Consider the following 21435-nt stretch of genomic DNA (forward strand, 5'->3'; position numbering starts at 1 on the left):
CCAAATCACAAATTGCACCCTGTGGCTCCCATGAATGAGGATTCAGACTGTCACGGCGCCGTTCATAATCCAATGGTAAATCTGCTGGACCAAATAGCAGTAAGTTTTGCTGTACTTCTTCCAGAAATGTGCCAGAAATACCACCCAACTCAGAATGAGGCCGAGAGAAAGCTATGCACATTTTAAGAAGATCATATAAAACCTAGTTTAACAAAAACGAATCTGGAAAACACAGAAAAGCAAACGCATTTAATTCATAGACCTATTGAAGGATGCTCTGTGTGTCTTCAGAAAGCAGAAGGGATTTTGGACCTAGTTTTCATACCTCTTTGCTAAGAACTACGGTGTGGCTGAGGATATCCCATATAGTGGGATTTGAGTTTCGGCCGTGAACAGATGTAATCCGACTTCATCAGGACAGCAACTCCTTTGAGCAGTAAAATAAGTCAATTTCCTTGTGGCAAGAGGGTCTTACATGGATAAGTTCCCCAAGTGTTTAAGACTTCCAGAGGCAGTCCATCTGTTCACAATTTGTCCTCGCTGCTATTGTAATCCTGCAAATAACTTGTCATATATGTATTGGTACATTGCCATGGTTTGCACCACCCTGGGGCTTCCACCTGTATCTTAAATTCACTTCAAACATTCTGGAGGACCCTGCAACTCCACTGATCACTTGATCACCCCCCAGTGACGGGGATAGAGTTTACGAGCAGAGTTTTACTGCTTCTGTAGGATTAGCATTCATCAGAGTGGGCAATACAAAAGTTAAAGAAAGCAGTCTATTTTAAGAAGAATGTGACTTCTTAGACACAGTAACCTTGTCTTGTTACTGACCCAAGAGAGAAATAAAAGCAACCCAAAAATCTAACTGGGTTGCAAAACCGGTTAGTTAAGACATCAATACAACAAAACAATGGGCAGGTGATCACACGTTGAATACATGCTATGTGCATGAGATTAACCGTGGCTACATATGTGATTTGACAAGCTGGTTCATTCTAAATGCTGTCGCTGAACCACTCACCAGATACAGAACACACTTTGATTATTGAAAATAGAGAACCAGCCTACGAGCAGGTGTGGAGTCCAAACAGTGTGCCAAGAATACAGAGAGCAGCAACTACAGGTTTGTTACGGAGTACAACCCATTGCTCAGCTACTTACCACAGACCGAGCACAGACAATTTAATGACCAGGCATACAATACTAAACAATTTGGGCCTCATTACGAGGTTGGAGGTAGCCTTGCCGGTTTTACCGGCAAGGCTACCCCCAAACTCGCATCCGGATCCGGCACCCACGAAAGGGGAATCACCGGGCCATTCCGACCTCAGCGGACCCGGTAATTCCCCTTGCGTGGGTGCCAGAGCCGGTACGTCCCCATAGGGCTCAAATGGGAATGGGGAGGATGGTAGCAGCGGTACCGTTCATAACGGTACTGTTGCTACCATCATCTTCTGCTCGTGGGTGCCGGTACGGCCACCTGATCAGACCAGGTGGCTGCAAGGGCACCCACAAGCAGAAGTCCTAGTATGGCGGTACCGTAGCAATAGCAATTGCCGATAGCAATACCGGCGCCGTTGTTGCCTTACCGCCATACTCCTTATGAGGCCCAATATCAGCAATAGAGCACACCAGCCCCTGATCAGATAGTAGGACAACTGTTAACACACAGAGCCCCACAGACCATTCTTACACAGCCACAGGCCACCAAGTGTTATGCAGCAACCAATGGCCCTATACAGAGCAACACAAAAGGATGAAATACAGACAAACCGCCACAGATCACAGGTAGATCCCCAACCAATGGCCCTATACAGATCAATACAAATCAATACAAAAGGATGAAATAGAGAGAAACCGCCATAGATCACAGGTAGAGCCCCAACCAATGATCATATAAAGAGAAACACAAAAGGATGAAATACAGGGAAACTGCCACAGATCACAGTTGGAGCCCTAACAAATGATCAGACGAAGAGCAACACAAAAACATTAGCTGCTAACCAAGTGCCAAAGATTGCAGGTAGAGCCCAAACAAATGACCAGTCTAGGAGCAGCACAAAAGGATTAAATAATGAGAAGCCACCACAGATCACATGTATAGCCCCAAAAAAGGATCATATGCAGAGCAACATGAAAGGATCAGATACTGGCAAACTGCCACAGATCACAGGTAGAGCCCCAACCAAGGATCATATGCAGAGCAACACGAAAGGATCAGATACTGGGAAACTGCCACAGATCACAGGTAGAGCCCCAACCAAGGATCATATGCAGAGCAACACGAAAGGATCAGATACTGAGACACTGTCACAGATCACAGGTAGAGCCCCAACCAAGGGTCATATGCAGAGCATCACAAAAGGATGAAATACTGAGAAATTGCCACAGATCATATGTATAGCCTCAACCAATGACCAGGTAAAGTGCACCAGGTATTGGTGAGCCTCAGAGCGCCGGGCACAGGCCACATATATATTACTGATTACCACTCAACCGATGATCTCACAAAATAAACTCCCCCAACCACTGAGCACATAAAGACCACCAATTATCAGCAAAACAACAATCACACAGACAGCAGATGACCGGATCAGTATAACCAGCCAATGGCGAGGTAGGGCATAACAACCACTGATCAGGTACAGAGCTTTCGCTATTGATCAGATCAATAACACTAGTAGTCTTTAGATAACTGCAATGCAATCTATGTCGTAAATTAACTTTATCCCTACAACCCCACCCTCTGGCTCACTGCTTGGCCTTCTGGCGTTGACTTGTTAGGCCCTAGCCCCACTGACTTGCCCCTAACAAGCATTCTGAAGCCCCATTAGACATGCAGTTATTTACAAAATAGCAAAGTAAAATGATACCTGGGTTGGTTGAGTGCATTTATGTCAAGAGTGTATTATTTAAAGTTGTGGCCTGAGCTGATTGCCCTTTAGAGAGCGAGGCTTCAGTCTTGCATAGCTTTGTCAATGGTATGAAACCGAGCTCAAGTACGAGGCCTAGTTGGGCCGGGAAGGGACACTAGGCTACCCAGGTGGTCAGATGGTCCTTACCTGTTCTAAAAGTATCGTTTTGGATTTGTTTTCCTTCGGCAGAGGATGGCACTGGCACAGCTTTCAGAACTCACACCGGCCCAGCTTAAACTCTGCCTCCTTGGAGATCAACCGGCAGTCGTCGGCCCAGCTGAACCTGCTCCAGAAGTTCTCGCTGCTTCGCTTGACCGCCATCATGGAGAAGTACACTGTTTCCAACAAGAACGGCTGGGTCTGGTGAGTGTCGCGCAAATGCCTACGGCTGGGGTCAGTTTCTGTGCTGCTACTTACCTGGCGATGTTGGGGGTATTTAAGACTATCTATTCCCCACCCGAAATCACAGGGGGGGGGCAAAATAACATTTGGGGTGTGATTCTGAGTTTGGCTGTATTTGCAGAGGAAATCTCACCAAACGGTAATCCTGTTACCGCCTCTGGACAGCATGCAGTCATTTCTGAATCATGTGGACACTTATGTATTTTGGAGTCCATTAGGTCTCTGTGGGGATCAGTTATTACGGAATATGGTAATTGCCTCGTGCGGTATTGCTTTTATGTGTGTCGGTTATAAACGACACACACAAAAGCAGGCATAAAATATGAGGTTTGGTAATTAAACTCAACTTTGGCTCAAAAACATTCTAAATTCTGGATGGTGAACATACAATAAGGCCCTTGGTATTAGTGGGAGGGAGTATTTCAGTGAATGCTTTAATGGTTATAGAAAATTAACCTGGATCTGGCCCATGTCCTCTCTGGGCTTATTTAAATTATGGTCACATCTCTCCTGATCTTTTAGTCCCCAACAACACTGAAATCTGGCTTTCACCCCCTTTTATCCCTAAACCACATTCGGTATAATGCACACATCTAGGCTTCAAGAACACAGATACTACTCACATGTGTACGCACATATGGTCGTGCTGTTTCCAAATATATGAAGGCCTGGGGAGTCCCAAGTTCTTGATGCTGATGGAGAAGGCCTTGTTTTACACGGGGAATAGGAAATAGTACTTAAGGGAGTGAAGGAGAGCCAAGATATCTTGAAGGCTTGAATTAAGGTCTTCGAGCCCCAAAACGTGAGCTTTGTGCAACCTCCCTAGCTGGTGTGAGCCACAGAGAGTGCGGCTCTACTCTTGTTCGAAGAGCATGTGGTACTTAAGGGTCTAGCAAGCTAACGTAGCCACACTATATCTGTAGGATCAGAACAGGATTGCAGGTCTTAACGGGGCGAACCACGAGCCTCCAGGGCGATGCTGGCTTTAAAGTAACTGTGACCCAGCGGAGCAGCGGCACGTTACCAGCGGGACCCCAGCCCAACATCAAACTCCCAAGCAGAGACCTTATGCTGTGAGGCTTTGAACTGCACCAAGTCCAGGATTCCAGTTCTTAACGGGGCGAACGATGATCCTCCAGGGTGATGCTGGCTTTAAAGTAACTGTGACCCAGCGGAGCAGCGGCACGTTACCAGCGGGACCCCAGCTCCACCTCAAACTCCCAAGCAGAGACCTTATGCTGTGAGGCTTTGAACTGCACCAAGTCCACGATTACAGGTCTTAACGGGGTGAACGATGAGCCTCCAGGGCGATGCTGTCTTTAAAGTAACTGTGACACAGCGGAGCAGCGGCACATTACCAGCGGGACCCCAGCTCCACCTCAAACTCCCAAGCAGAAGACCTTATGCTGTGAGGCGTTATACAGCACTAAGTCCAAGATTACTATTCTTAACTGCGCGAACCACAAGCCTCCAGGGCGATTCCGGCTTTAAAGTAACTGTGACACAGCGTAGAAGTGGCATGTGGCCAGCGGGTCCCCACCTCAAACCCCCAAGCAGTGACCTTATGCTGTGAGGCGTTCTACTGAACCAAGTTCAGGATTACAGGATTTAACGGGGCAAACTATGAACCTCCAGGGCGATGCTGGCTTTAAAGTAACTGTGACACAGCGGAGCAGCGGCGCATTGCCAGCGGGTCTCCAGCTCCACTGCAAACTCCCAAGCAGAGCCCTTATGCTGTGAGGCTTTATACTACACCAAGTCCTAATAGTAGTCGCAGAGCGCCTAGATTTAATCCCTAAATTGGCACATTGTGCCCAGGGGGAGGCTATCCAAACCATAGTCTGTGAATTGAAAAATAAGTAGGGGAAAGATGAGAGGATGGGAAAAGAGGACCAGGTGCCACACACAAATATGGGGAGATGGTGGGCCAGCCATAGAATGCAGAAGGAAGGCTATGCTCTCAAGTGTTGTGATCAACTGGACTGTGCTTCTCCCAAATCCGCTGTCTTGTGTTTATATGTAGAGCCATATACACTGGCACCCCCCCCCCCCCCGCTGTTCTGGCCCACTGATGCTGACTCAAGCAACGCTATGGGTCATAGTCCAAGGAAAATAGCAGAACCTTGCACTAAATGCAACTAACATGCGTCTACGGGGGTATGGCTATGTTACATGTTTGTGTGCTATAGGCATAACACCAAAGGCGAGATACGTGTGAGGTTGGAGGCGATCTAAGTGAATACTGAGCCACCAAGTATCCCACCTGTGCCTCCTGTCTAGAACAGCAATGCCTGTAAAGGAGTCCATGGGCTCCCCACTGGCTGCCCTACACATGTCTTCCTCTCTGTCATTGTCCAGGAATGCCACACTAGCAGCTTACCTCTGGCCGCGTGGCATATGCTCTCCACTTTACCTTCTCTTGGTCAGGTGGAATTACAGCCGGATTACAAATGGCGGAGTTAATCCCATATGCGTCTTTTTTGGTGGAATTACAACCCGATTACAAGTGCCGGTGACAGAGTTAATCCCCATATGGGGCTTTTTCGGCAGAATTACAACCAGGTTAAAAGTGGCGGTCCCCATTTTTGGCAGAATTACCACTGGCGGAATTATTTATGCACCGACATACTTGTAATGAGCCCCATTGGGCCTCAATACGAGTTCAGCAGTGTGGGCACATTTTGGGGGAAATTCCGTTACCAAATACTTTTTTGGGCAGCAATGGAATTAACGCTGATTGTAACCGACCACCAAGCTCTGAGTTTGGAGGTTAATTGAAGGATTTACCCCTACTTTAAAGCTGGAGATAAAGCCTCCGCTTTACCTCCAGAAATTTGTGGATTTATTGCAGTGCAATTACTTCATGCGCTAAACCTGAAAAAAATCCCCTAGGAGGATTATGGACTCCAAAAATGGGCATTAACCCTGCCTTACCGCTATTCGTTTTCCAGCAGCAATTCCACTGGACTGAGTTGCGGTGACTGTAAACGTGTTTGGAGACAACTCCATGGGAAAATCCCAGATTTGCGGAAGCCTCGTAGAGGTGCTTTTTGTCTCATCAATTGGCAACAGCCCCATAGTAAACTGTGCTAGGTGTTTACACATAACACACGTATAATCACAGTGAAGTGTTTTTTCTGGTGTCCTAAACTGCCCCAAACATTTACAGTCATTGGTTATATGGAACTGCAAAATTACCCCAGACTAACTTTTTGCCATTGGCAGAACCGATGGCGTTGCCGAAAAAGCTGTTAAACAATGCCCCAGGCCAGTGGTAAGTATTAATATAATAGGTTGCAGCCCCACCTCTCCTGGAATGACGTCTCTTCGCGATTGCTTCCCACCTTGTTGACGTTTTGCAAGGCCTTAAAACTCGCTCGTTGCCCTGTGCCTATTCATAAGTCTGATCAGAATGTTTTCCCTTCTCTATTCTCTTAACTTCTCTATTTTATTGTGATTTATTTGCTCATTATCAAATGGTTTTCTTTTTTTCTTGTATATGAACTCCTATGCCTTGGTAATATTTGTGTCCATCTTGCTTTGCACAGCCTGCCCCCCTCTGAGTCAGGATGCTCTTTATAAGATTTAAAATACAGTGGAGTAACTTTGGCTGAAAATGCTGTGGGGTGGAGGTGGGGGGGGGGGGCGCTGGGGGTACATGGCATCTCAATGAAAGGGGTCCATGCCAAATGAGTGGAATAAAACGGTGCGCCACAAAGGTTTGGGGGAAAATACCCTTGCCCCCACCCCCTTAAAGGTACGCCCATGTTTGAATAGTCATATTGTTACCATTGTATGCCATTACTACTCAGGGGTGGACTGGGGTCCAAAAGGGGCCCTGCCACACAGGGTGCAGAGGCACACCGGAAAATCTCCTGAGTTCCCTATAGGCCAGTCCACCCCTGGCCAGAGTGCAGAAGCCCACCGGGAAATCTCCAGAGTTCCAGATAGGCCGGTCCACCACTGTCACTACTTCGTATTTACCACAAGTGATAATCCAGCCTCTGTCAGTGTGCTGGAACAGCAAGGGTAGCGTGTCTTATCTGTGGCAGAGCAGTATTTGCTACAGAGTGGCATTTTACCACCACCTGCTTTTGTTATGGATTAAAACACCTTAGTTTTAATCCTCGGTTAGATACTTCACCAAAAATCCTCTTGTTCTGGGCAAATCACTTTCAACCCTGTCCCAAAACTGTAATTTTGCAATTCAAATATAGTGTGTGGATTTTTTACACCCCGGGGAATGCGTTTGGCCAATCAAGCAGCTGGGAACAAGGGCAGAATCTGTCGGTGACTGGCTGCCTTTTCTTAGCCAGCCCCCCTGCAACACCTCCAGGTGTCTGCCATTCTTGTTTGGCCTGCACCCTTCTGGGCCCATCCCTATGTATCCACAGAGACCTGTGACTCCCGCCCCTTGTTCCCCATCCACCTACGCTGCCATGCCATCCCCACGGCCATGGACATAGACAAAGGCCTTACTCTCTTTTCACCTTCGCATGGCGGTGGCCATCTTCATTTGTCTTTTTTTTTTTATGGGAGCGCTGAGCCCAGCTCTGTAAGCCCCTGGACGAGAGGCTGAATGCTAAAGCGTTGTCCCACTTACATCTTCCCTGCAGCTCCCATCCTGGTTCCTTTACTACAGTCTGCACCAGCCGCCACATACCGCCGGGCACTTGCCACACAGTTCTTGGTACAGTGCCTCGTGGTTGCAGAAAGGCACTGCCTAGGAGGGCGGGCTGCCATGCCGAGCCGAGCACGACCCTGGAAACGAGCCACTTCGCCGCAAGACCCTAGCCAAAATCCTTCAGGAAAGTAGGTCAGGTTTTCCAACCTAAATAAAGATATACATATATGACGTGTAGGGCAAGGCCCATTTCTCCCATGCTGGAAACTGAATACAGCATTTTAAGTGCAGGCGGGGCTCGCGCTGGAAATAGTACGCTTGCTATTTCTATCCCAAGGCCAGCTGGCGACACAAATATTTGTTTTGTTTTTCCAGGGAGTGTGGGCATTACGCTACTAATTAAATAAATACTTTTCCTAGCACTGCCCGGCCTGCACTAGAAATAGTATTCATTCCTTTTTCCTAGCCCGGCCCCCTCACAATAGAAATAGAAAAAGTACTGTTTCTAGTGTGGGCAAGACCGGAAAAGGCGGCATGGAATGTTCCTTTGCTGTAAATGGATCTATCCCTGGAATTTCCGATCCCTGACGCGACCTGTGAGGCGCAGGAGTGGAAGGGCTACGCCAAGGGTATTTTCAGGGACTCTCTCAAGGAGGCTGTGCACTGAAGTCATACAAACATGGCTCCTATGCAAGAGGGAGGGGGAGCTTTCAGGTTTTCCATTCAGAGTCTTATTGGAATGTGCTGGCAGCCACACACACCAGCTCACGCTATTTTAAATCTTTAATACACTGCACACAAACACAGGTTTGAAACCGCGATGGCAGGAACAGGACAGGTATAGAAGCGGTGTAAAGTTGCCAAATGATTGTTGAGGGTAAACAACACGTAAAGGGCCTCTTGGTTCAAAGTGGGAGAATATAGACCAGAAGAGAAGTGTTAGTGGAAGAGTCCAACTCACCCTCATAAACTCGGGAAATTCTGTCACTTTCTAAAAAGAGGTCTCTGCAAATATTCGAACTTTCACAAGACTTGAGTAGGGTTTGCGATTTGGACACCTGTGTATGTTAACATGCTGGAACAGTGGCCCAGGTGGGCACTCTGTTACATAGATATGCAATGCCAAGCGGCATACATCCCGAGAGGATAGCTCAGCGGCAACGTGTTCGCCTTGGAAGCAAGACGACATGAAGCAACACAGGTTCGATCCCCGTGTCCGTGCTTAGAAACCTCTGGGTATTTAAGCGTGTTTTAAATACGCAACTAAGACAACAACACAAAATTACAATTACGCAACCATTCCTGTAACAGCGCCTCAATGCACGCCAGCTGTGTGAGTGCTTTAAAAATGCAAATAAATAAATAAACAAGCAGGTGTGGCAGGGTTTGGTGGGGTTCTGCACCCCAGGAGTTTCCAAAAACTGCTTCTGAGATGGACCTCCCTCTGTTCCCTCGTACCCTGCTAAAAATCGCACAATGCGATTTCTCCTGGGTGCACACCAGAAACAGTCTGAAATTGTGGTTTAGGAGATCTATGCTAGTTGAAATGTATAGGCTATGACAGCAATGCATTAGGGAACAAGAAGTTCAGCCCATGCCTCACACCGGACAACTGAGGCTGTCCAAATAAATATATATGGTTGGTAGGTACTGGTTACAGACATGTGACTGTTCGGGTAAGCGATTTGACTAATGCAATATGCACCAAGCCCAGTTGGCATAAGGGTTCTAAACTTTAATCACTATTGCAGACGTATTTGTCAAATATAACATTCTGTGGTCCTCATATTCCCAAAATGCTTTGTTTCTATGCAAACCCGGCCGGAGGATAGCTCAGGGGCAACATGTTTGGCTTGAAAGCAAGATGGTGCAGAGCAACACAGGTTCGAGTCCAATCCTGCGCTTAGAAAATGGTCTCTAGTCTTAAGCGCGTTATAAACCCACCTCTAAATCGATCCTCCTGGGATACTTCAGCCTAGGTTATAACGACCCAGTTGATCCGGCAGTCACATTGCTGTCCAACTCGCTGAGTGCCCTATGCTTCCAACAATGTATCAGTAACCCCACACATAACGAAGGTCGCATTCTAGACTGGATCGCGGACCTCAACTGTCAGGTGTCCACCCACACCAACAGCCCCTGCCCATGGTCTGACCACAACTTAGTGCAGTTCTCCATTCCTCCTAGTGGACGCGCTTCACCCATCGCTGCTCAGCTGCCCCTCTCTCTGGTGCAAAGCTCCAGAAACCTTAACAAGGAACATTTGCTCCCCTGATCTGCTCACTCCTACCCAAACCCCCCTTCACCAATTACCCTAATACACTCGCTGACCTGTATGCCACAACCTTAACGGCTGCCATTGACACCATAGCCCCACTTAAACCATGCAAACTCAAGCCTTCTGCTCAAAGAAACGCGTGCTTCACCCCAGAACTTCAAATCGTTTTTACTTTACGCTATTGGTGAAACAAGTTTCAAAGACTTAGTTGAAAAGTTAAAAAAAACTACAATTCATAGTTTGAACTAAAAAGTTATATCACAGTTGATGTGCATTTTAAAAAAAACAAGTTAGGGTTACTTCTATTGAGTTGGAATTGTTTTTTTTTTTTAAATGTCCAAACATTTCATTAGAAACTGATGAATGTTTGAACTGTCAATTAAACGTTTTCATTTTCAAACGTGATTTAACAATTAGGCTGCCGGAACGTTAAAATTGTGCTTTCAAAAGTTGTCAGATAAATGTTTTATTGATAAAATACTAGGGCTGTACCGAATAGCATATTTTGGGCCTCATTACACAGTAGGTGGTAAGGGTTTACTGGTACCGGTAAGGGCACTGGTACCGGTAAACCCTTAACCACCTTACTGGTGCAGACCAGCCATTAAAGTTGGGACCCACAAAGGGACCTTGGTTCTAACTACGGTACTGAAATTTGCGGTGCCGTAATTAGCCCCTTCCTCATTCCTATTGAGCCCTATGGGGCAAAAATGGGAATGGGGATGGGCCATGGAGAAAGGGGGAATTACCGCCCGCCAACCTTGGAATAGGGTGGTAATTCCCCTTTTCTCCATGGTGGTACCGGTATGGTACCGGCGGCAACCATGGTGCTAAAAGCACCATGGTTTACCGCATTCCATGTAATGAGGCCCTTAGTATTCGTCCGAATACCGAATAGTTTGTCAACTATTCGGCCGAAGCAGAATATGCAGCCAAATAGTTGCTTTATTTAATGAATCATGTTCCCAACTTAAAAAAACACACTTATTAAAAAAACAAATAAAGCACCATTTTAAATGCATTCTATACTTTTATTTCTCTTCATAGTAATTAATGTAGCATCTTTATTTAAAGTATAAAAGCCAGAAATAAAGCAGATTTAACCAAAATGAAGGGACCAAATGTACAGAAGATTGTTGCATATTCAGTGCCAGTTAAAGTAGGAGGCTTGACAAGTGCAAAAGGACTGCCTTTGTGAATCAGATGCATTGCATTCTCTATCCAGTTGCAAAGTCGATGTGGTCGAGTTTCCAAACTTCTTTGCAGCTCACATAGAAATGTATAAAAGGGTTCATATCGGCTCATGCAAGGCACAAGTCAAGAGGAACTCTGAAATGCATGAACTCCATCTCACAACTATTCACCCCACCCAAACAAATGCTGCTCACTTTTCACTTATCTTAGCCACTCCTTCTCGCCAATATACAAACATATGCAACTTATCATTCCTGAAAAAATATCAGATAATGTTAAACTCAGGACTCAAGTCCTTAAAATAAAAAAATGGGGGGACTGTGACATACGCAATGGGAAGCGACATGACAGGAACTGAAAGTATCTATGCACATTTCCCTCAGTTTTTTCCAACTGAAAAAAGTGCACATTGCATGTAAACATTCGCCAAAAGAAAATGTTTTCCTGTATTGTTGCAGTCCAAGTATAAAAATTGAGCACCTTTTTTGTCTAAGAATCTGTAACAAAACATGCCCTAAGGTGCAGATTACAATATAAGATATTTTTCAGCTGTGTGATGGCAAATTGTCTGGTCTAATTCTATTCAGTTTTGCAAACTGAAGTCTATATTTGCCTTTCTGAGTTCATGTTGAGAATGTCAAAGTATTCGGCAAGAGCCAAATAGCTAGAAACTATTCGTCCGGAGCCGAATATCTCTTTTTCAGCTGGAATTTGTCCGAATACTTACTCGAAGCTGAAGTTCGGTACAGCCCTACAAAATACAGCGTCACTTTTATTTCTCAAAATATGAGCATCAATAGTACCACCTTTTAAAGTTTGGAGCATTTTTCCAGAACTTAGCTAAAATGTCTGATGTAATTGCCACTTAAATATAAAGAGCATTGACTAGGCTCGTACGGTGACGTCATAGTTTGCCAAGGCATACAGCACGGTCCTGGTGAGCCCTCTTGTGGATTAAAGGTGTAGAGTTCATTACGAAGCAGAGTTAATACCGCCAAACTGCATTCCAATTACTGAATGCGGTAAAACATGGACTGCCACCTGATTCGATTAATGGTCACTGTGGTTATTGGGGAGCGGCTGCACAAACGCATGCAATAATGCTGCCAGAACCCGAACTGCCATTGTGAGTGGCAATGTTTTATTTATTAATTTATTTATTTATTTTTGCATTTATTTCAGCGCACAAAACCCAGAGGCATCTAGGCGCTAGTTACAGAAAGTGCAGGTTCGCATTTGGTAGTTACAAGTAGGTAACATTTGGCAAAGCGCAAGGCTGAGAGTGTCACATTTTGTAGTTACAGACATGTAAGGTTCAGGCACAGTGCAAGGCTCTGAGTGTCCCATTTGGCAGTTGCAGGTAGGTAACACCTCTACTGACAACAGGGCATGGGTGTCCAAAATGAGGCAATGTGATAAAATAGGTGTTATTAAAAAAAAAAAAAAAAAACCCTCTCAGTGCAATGCTACCAACACACTTCAAATGACGCCCTATAGAAGGTGTTCAGCTCTCAGCAGGTGCATAAACCCACTAGCCTCTCGAACCTACTTTTCGACAACCTCCCTCACCTGCTTATAGACAACTTACATGAGCGAAAGAATGAAACAAGAAAACATATATACCATGTATTACACAGAGGCCAGAATACAAGCAAACTGATCTTTAAGCTATTAAGTGGTAGCTCAAAAAGTGGGCAGAGGATGAGTCTTCTATTTCTAGGGCTCTTTTTCGAACCTGCAAAGCCAGATTGTAGAATATGTATTACTATTGGGAGATGGGTAGATATGAGGGGTGGGACACCTCTGCATACCTTTGACGGGTGCAAGGCTGGACAGGCTGTGGGGGACACTGGAATGCACTTGCCTCTTCCCCAGTTTTCCATGGGTGTGTCCTGCTCATGGCTCTCTGGCCCATGGAACTGCCCTGTTGTTAGTTCCCCCTGTGTCCAGCAGAGCACAGTGCCCTGTTGCTAGTTCTCCCTGTGTCCAGCAGAGCACAGTGCCCTGTTGCTAGTTCTCCCTGTGTCCAGCAGAGCACGGTGCCCTGTTGCCAGTTCTCCGTGTCCAGCAGAGCACGGTGCCCTGTTGCTAGTTCTGCCTGTGTCCAGCAGAGCACGGTGCCCTGTTGCTAATTCTCCCCGTGTCCAGCAGAGCACGGTGCCCTGTTGCTAGTTCTGCCTGTGTCCAGCAGAGCACGGTGCCCTGTTGCTAGTTCTGCCTGTGTCCAGCAGAGCACGGTGCCCTGTTGCTAGTTCTGCCTGTGTCCAGCAGAGCACGGTGCCCTGTTGCTAGTTCTCTGTGTCCAGCAGAGCATGGTGCCCTGTTGCTAGTTCTGCCTGTGTCCCGGAGAGCACAGTGCCCTGTTAGTTCTGCCTGTGTCCAGGAGAGCACAGTGCCCTGTTAGTTCTGCCTGTGTCCAGCAGAGCACAGTGCCCTGTTGCTAGTTCCGCCTGTGTCCAGCAGAGCACAGTGCCCTGTTGCTAGATCCGCCTGTGTCCAGCAGAGCACAGTCCCCTGTTTCTAGTTCTGCCTGTGTCCAGCAGAGCACAGTCCCCTGTTGCTAGTTCTCCCTGTGTCCAGCAGAGCACAGTGCCCTGTTGTGAGTTCTCCCTATGTCGAGCAAAGCACAGTACCCTGTTGCTAGTTCTGCCTGTGTCCAGCAGAGCGCATTGCCCTGTTGCTAGTTCTGCCTGTGTCCAGCAGAGCACAGTGCCCTGTTGCTAGTTCTGCCTGTGTCCAGCAGAGCACGGTGCCCTGTTGCTAGTTCTCCCTGTGTCCAGCAGAGCATGGTGCCCTGTTGCCAGTTCTCCCTGTGTCCAGCAGAGCACGGTGCCCTGTTGCTAGTTCTCCATGTGTCCAGCAGAGCACGGTGCCCTGTTGCTAGTTCTGCCTGTGTCCAGGAGAGCACAGTGCCCTGTTAGTTCTGCCTGTGTCCAGGAGAGCACAGTGCCCTGTTGCTAGTTCCGCCTGTGTCCAGCAGAGCACAGTCCCCTGTTTCTAGTTCTGCCTGTGTCCAGCAGAGCACAGTCCCCTGTTTCTAGTTCTGCCTGTGTCCAGCAGAGCACAGTGCCCTGTTGTGAGTTCTCCCTATGTCCAACAAAGCACAGTGCCCTGTTGCTAGTTCTGCCTGTGTCCAGCAGAGCGCATTGCCCTGTGTGAGTTCTCCCTATGTCCAGCAAAGCACAGTGCCCTGTTGCTAGTTCTCCCTGTGTCCAGCAGAGCACAGTTCCCTGTTGCTAGTTCTCCCTGTGTCCAGCAGAGCACTGTTGCTAGTTCTCCCTGTGTCCAGCAGAGCACAGTGCCCTGTTGCTATTTCTGCCTGTATCCAGCAGAGCACAGTGCCCTGTTGCTAGTTCTCCCTGTGTCCAGCAGAGCACAGTGCCCTGTTGCTAGTTCTCCCTGTGTCCAGCAGAGCACTGTTGCTAGTTCTGCCTGTGTCCAGCAGAGCACAATGCCCTGTTGCTAGTTCTCCCTGTGTCCAGCAGAGCACTGTGCAAATGTCACATGTCCATTGCATGAGTAGGAAAGAGTCTAATGTTCGCATTGGTTTCCTTCTCTGGCAGGACGGTCCCCAAGTTCATGAAAAGAAGCAAAGTCCCAGACTACACGGGGAAGACTGTGTTTGGGGTGCCGCCAATCGTCAACGTGCAGCGGACCGGGCAGCCGCTGCCGCAGAGCATCCAGCAGGCCATGCGCTATATCCGCAGCCAGTGCCTCGACCAGGTGGGTTCAGTGCAAGAGCCGGCTGAGGCTTCTGGGAAGATATTGGGGAGGCTTCAAGCGGCCTGGCTATATTTATTTATTTATAATGGGCCAGCAGCCCGCAGATGGCAAGCCCCAGGCTAGACATGGAATGCCATGATGGCATTTACAAACGATGTCATGACTTTTCTAAAGATGATACCAAGCGTTCTTATTCTTATTATGGTATGTATTGAGTGCAGACTCCGCTTTGACAATCAACGGAGCACTTTACAGAGGTATACAACAATACAGATACACAATGGAAAGCTTTACAGAGGTATACATGAGTGCAAATTCACAACAAAACGCTTTACAGAGGTATACAACAATGTAGATACTCAACGAAACGCTTTACAGAGGTATACAACAATACAGATACACAACAGAGCGCTTTACAGAGGTATACAACAATACAGATACACAATGAAACGCTTTACAGAGGTATACAACAATACAGCTACACAATGGAAAGCTTTACAGAGGTATACATGAGTGCAGATTCACAACAGAGCGCTTTAGAGGTATACAACGATGTAGATACACAACGAAACGCTTTACAGAGGTATACAACAATACAGATACACAACGAAACGCTTTACAGAGGTATACAACAATACAGATACACAATGGAAAGCTTTACAGAGGTATACAACAATGTAGATATACAACAGAGCGCTTTACAGAGGTATACAACAATACAGATACACAATGAAACGCTTTACAGAGGTATACAACAGCAAAGATGCATAACAGCGCTTTTCAAAGGTAACAGAACAGATGTAAAGCAGGGGGTAGGATACATAGGGACACAGAGGAGGGGTACAGCTGTACAGGGTGGTGGGGAGGTGAGGGGCAGGTGGCGCGTGGGGCGACGTGTTCCATTCTGCATTTGGAACACGTGAATTGAAGTTTGACAAAAGTTTAAATAGCCTTCACCTCTATAGCATTAGCTTTACCCAAAGATCACTGGTCACCCCTGAGTCATTCATGTCACGTCCTCCTCATTGATCGGCGCTACTGAATTTTCGCACACGGTTCTATCAGTGCAAGAATCATGTAGACAAGTGTCACTCAGCAGCATGTACTGACGACTGGATGTTTAAAGCGGTCAGTGTCCAGCCCTGAAGACGGACAGTGTTCCGAAATGCATTGCCAATTTTTGTGCACCTTTTGAATGCGCACAGACGGAGAAGGCCTGTCTTCTGGTTCTTTCCTTCCTGCACTGGCAGAGTTCAATTCTGCACAGGCCTTTACTTCCTGTGGATCACACAGGCCTCCAGAGATGCTGAGTTTCTCAGAGAGAGGTAGCTTGGGGACTTCAGGGCGACAGCCTTGTAGATGATGTAGCAGGAGATGAAGATGATACGGGCTTGCAGCAGGAGCCAGTGCAGTTTGATGAGCGTCGGGGTGATGTCGAATTTGCAGAGTCCTTTATGAGTCTCTATGCAGTATTAATACACGGTGCCGGGGTAGTCACCGAAAGGCCTTCCACAAGGTCACTATCCACACAGGAGAGGACCAAGGCGTGAACAGTGTCTTTTCTGGGTTAAATCACTTGATTTTCTGCAGGAGAGAAAATTGGTACCAAGCCATTTGCGTCTTCCTTGCTATGTCCTATATAAGCACAGCTGTCATCAGCCACACGCATTTCAGATACATAAGAATGTGTCGAACTTGTCATGTCATTAAGAGTACCTTTTATTGGGTTGCATTGGAAGACTGTAAGGGAGAAAAGCATAAACATAAACCCCACAGTGAGAATCGACAAACCTATACAGTCAGGGTAATTTTAAAACAAATGTCAATTGCATCCACGGCACTTAAACGGTGCGGGGACCCTTGCATGGAATTTTGAACATTAGCAACACAAGGAGGAAAAGGAAAGAGCAAAAGTGAGGCAAACTTGCTTTTACTCTTTCATTTTCCTCTCGGTCTTACATGAAAGTAAATGTTGCTGGCAAATACGCTTTGAAGTTGGCTAATGGATTCCCAAGGGAATGCATTAGTTTCATGCCTGCATGACAATGAAATGCACTGACAAGACGGGGAGAATGCACTGTGGAGAGCTTACTCGCCCCCACTGCCTTGTCACTGCATCAAAATGGGACAGAGTGTTAAATAAAGGCATAAAGCATTGTGCCTTGCTTTTACGCCCTGATTTACCATTGCGCCCCATTTAAAATGAGGCGTATAGTCCTCTAGAAGCAATCTCTGCCCTTATGATATAAAATGGCATATATAACACTCCTGTGTACAAGTTTCTAGGCACGACAAGACAAGGAGGGGGAAACGGAGGGAGGACAATACAACAATCTTACTAGGCCTTGTATCATTCAGATCGTGCAAGTGCAGGGAAGTGGATAAGGAGAAGTGCCAAGGGGGCGGGGGAAGGAGAAGTGGAGGTAATCAAAAGTGCAGCCAACGGGTGGCTCATAAGTGCAGAGAGAAGGGACTGCAGGGATACAGATACAGACCCTTAAGTGCTGGGGGAGCCAAGAGGCAGTGCGAGGTGCAACTGGACATGCAGGATGCTGTGCCCAAGTTTAGAGGGTTGGCCAGGAGACCAGTGCGTGGACCGGGTCATCGGCATTGGAGAGAAAAGCTGAAGTGAAGATGAAGGTCTTGAGTTGCATCCAGAACCGCAGGTGGCTCTGCTCAAGTTTGAGAGAGGCAGGGAGGCTGTTCCAGAGAGAGGCCCCAGCCAAAGAAAAAGATCTGCCCCAACTCTGCTTGAAAAGCGACTGACCGTCAGAGAGTTGGAGGTGGAAGAGAGGAGAGCTCGATAAGGGAGATGTTTAGGAAGAGAGCGTTGGAGATAGTGCAGTGCCATGCTCCAGAAAGCCTTGTGAACGATGCAGAGGGTCTTGAACTTGATCCTTGCTGCCACTGGGAGCCAGTGAAGAGATTGCAGTGCTGGAGAAATACAATCCCTGAGCTAGATGCCAAGGACAAGACTTGCAGTCCTATTCTGGATAAGTTGTAGAGGACAGAGAGTAGAGGCAGGAATATTTAGAAGGATGCTGTTGCAGTAGTCCAGCCTAGAGGGGACGAGAACTCTTGAGACAGTGAGCTTCTGGGTGGAAGTGAGGAAAGGAAGAATACCTCTGCAGCTGATAGTTTGACTTCTTAGAGACGTTGGCGATGTGAGGATAGAAGGAGAGGGTGGAATTGAAGATGACCCCAAGGTTCTTAGCCTCACAGGAAGGAGTAGGAAGAGGGCCCAAAGTGGGTGGCCAGAGAGAGAGAAGAAAGGATGGAGCTGGTGTTCTGCTGAGTAGGATCTCAGTCTTACTGGCGTTGAAGCAGAGATCATTGGCGGCACACCACTCCTAGACTGTAGACAGGCAGTTTGGAATGAGAGAAGGAGTAGAGGTGGCCGAGGTGAGCCTAAAAGAGAGCTGGCTGTCATCCGCACAAGATTCCAAGTTGGAGCAGAGAGCAGCGATGTGGTGGGCAAGGGGTGCCAGGTATTGGTTGAACAGCCAGGGAGAGAGGTTAGACCCCTGGGGTACACAACAGGTAGAGAGCGAGATAGAGGAGAGGAAGGACTCCAGCTGGACCTGGGAGGTTCGATCAGTGAGAAAGGAGATATCAGTGATACCCAGGTTATCACGGAGGCGATTGAGCAGGATGACATGGTTTCAGGTAAAACTCTGTCAACCAGATCTGATAACGTGCTACCTGGAGGTCGATATACCCTTGCAAACTCTACCCCAAAATTATGATCACAGAGCAGACGCCCTTGAGGAACAGCGAGTCTCCAGACACTGATTCTTTCACCGCTGCCCTCTCCCTCTAGGTACTATGGTACTACCGCAAAGTCAATTGTAAGTGTGTCAACCTGGTGAAAATGATGTTCAGTGAAAGGAAACAAAGCAGCATACATGCACTGAATCATGAACATGCACATGCACACACGTATATACTCACAGACACACACACACACACACACACGCACACACACCTACACCATTACACAACCCTCAACACCCCTAGGGCCTATGGACTACTTTGAATCGTCTAGGCATCTAACTGCTGAAATGGAGTCGTCTCAATTTTATGAGCATTGAAGCTATCCTGAAGGGTGCAAAGGTTACTGAATTGTTATTATTTAGGCCCCTATGAAATCTAGCATGGTTTGTGTGAATTTAATATTTTGGCGTGGACTCTGCAGGAAGGTATTTTCCGTAAGTCCGGTGTGAAATCGCGGATCCAAGCCCTGAGGCAGATGAACGAAGCATCGCCCGACCATGTCAGCTACAAGGAACAGTCCGCTTATGACGTTGCGGACCTCCTGAAGCAGTACTTCCGGGACCTGCCTGAGCCCATCTTCACTGGCAAACTGACTGACACTTTCCTACAGATCTACCAGTGTAAGTATGACCACCTAGCAGACCAGTTCTACCAGAGTAAGTAAGACCACCTGGCAGACCAGTTCTACCAATGTAAGTAGGACCACCTGGCAGACCAGTTCTACCAGTGTAAATACGACCACCTGGCAGACCAGATCTACCAGTGTAAGTTGGACCACCCGTTAGCCTGGCACTGGTAGACCTCTGGTAGACCTCTCCAAGGTCATGTCTCCTAGACAAACGATATTAGTTATGCTCTTTCTAGGATGACAAAACTATACAAAGCTTTAGTGTTGGCCTAAGACAGTAGCATACAGTATCTGTTGCTCCATGTCAGTATTAGATATGTGCACACCCCCCTTTTTTTTATTGATACATGTTAAACTGCTTTGTATGTTCTTTAATTGCTTTGCACTAAACTGCCTAACTGCATGAAGTAACGCTTATTGTGGACCCTTTTTTGTCTATGCAGTCCACACTGTTGCCGTAACATTGTACTCCTTTGCACCCATTTGACTGCCTTACAGCTTGCAATGTTACCTGTGAACCTCCTTCTTTGTTTATGATGTTTACAGCTTTATGCTTAGGCTTGATAAAGTAATCTGGATACTTTTACTGTCGAATGTGTTAAGGTTAATTACTAACCATAGACCGACTTTTTGCCTTCATAAAAACCCATAAAAAATAATAGAGTTTCAGCAAAATGTAAAGCTGACCTATACCCTCAATACTGAGTGTTCATTTATATTTTACACAGTAGTACACCACATGGCAACATTTTTTATTTTGCATGAATGTCCCATATTGGTCGAATTTGCATTAAAATGATATTGCAATCAGTAAAAATGTCACTGGCAGGACGCCCCCCTCGTTAGCATCTATTGATAGCCCATAGTCCTGTCCCAGTATTGGGCCATCCCTCCTGTTACCTCTAAGTTGGACCACCTGGCAGACCAGTTGTTCTTGAGCATTGCCGTCCTTCCTCTTAACAAATGATATTTGAGATGTCGGTCTGTTTTTGTGGAGGCTCGAAGCTTTTGCAATTGGAATGGAAATAAGCTCATTGCTGTCTCTCCTCCTCTAGTTGTCCCGAAGGAGCAGAGGCTGAAGGCGGTCCAGGCAGCCATCGTTCTGATGCCAGATGAGAACCGGGAAATGCTGCAGAGTCTTCTCTACTTCTTGAGTGATGTGGCGTCCGTCAAGGAGAACCAGATGACCCCAGGCAACCTGGGGGTCTGCCTCTCTCCATCCATTTTCCATCTCAACATATGCAAGAAGGAGGCTCCTTCCACAAGGTGAGGTCCGGTCCGCTTTCTACCCAGGGTTTATTGCAATCCTGCCACATTTAGGTCACATTGTTCAGCCACTTTCACTATCATAACTTCAATGACCCGGCTAGTGATCTGCTTTGGCGACCTTTAGTACCTCACTTTCCAGTTTGTGATGCTCCTCAATGTGTATTTCAACTAATGCCTGTTGTGTAGCCGACTCAAGGGATCTGGTGTTGGCCTAGATCAGAGGGATCTCTCTCAATGAATGACCAAGCCACGGTGTTACCTACCCTTCCTCTTTATTTCCCTTTCTCGTTCTCCACTTTTCCTCCCCCGACTCCTCCTCTTCATCTTTCTTCCTGTACCCGTCCGTCCTCTCTTTCTTAAAGGAGGCTCCCTTCCATATACCGCAATACCTTAGCTATGCCTTGTGACTAAATACATTGTTATCTGGAATCCCCGCGATTGTGTACACCAATGATCAATGCCCACTTTTTAAACTTTAGAAAACAAGATGCAATTCCGAACTCTGCCGTTAGATGGCACGGTTTTCTAAATAATTATGATTGACTGGAGACAGAGGAGGAAGTTGTGGCATACTAAAGCAATAGAACCCGAGGAGGGGTGGCTTTACTGGTCTGTTAATGCC

At 46.9% G+C, this 21435-nt stretch overlaps 1 protein-coding gene across 4 annotated transcripts in view; it reads left to right on the forward strand.

The window, feature by feature from the left end:
- The window catches only part of STARD8 (StAR related lipid transfer domain containing 8), a 648599-nt gene that overhangs the window by 608987 nt on the left and 18177 nt on the right, over positions 1-21435 (forward strand). For all 4 annotated transcript variants that reach the window (XM_069612521.1, XM_069612520.1, XM_069612523.1 and 1 more), the window contains 4 exons: positions 3111-3284; positions 14983-15142; positions 19338-19536; positions 20600-20810. In XM_069612521.1, coding sequence (XP_069468622.1) covers positions 3111-3284; positions 14983-15142; positions 19338-19536; positions 20600-20810 — 744 coding nt within the window. The remainder of the gene's footprint in view (positions 1-3110; positions 3285-14982; positions 15143-19337; positions 19537-20599; positions 20811-21435) is intronic.

The sequence above is a fragment of the Ambystoma mexicanum genome, chromosome 5p, assembly GCF_040938575.1.
Source record: "Ambystoma mexicanum isolate Mex_15411 chromosome 5p, UKY_AmexF1_1, whole genome shotgun sequence".
NCBI lineage: Eukaryota > Metazoa > Chordata > Amphibia > Caudata > Ambystomatidae > Ambystoma > Ambystoma mexicanum.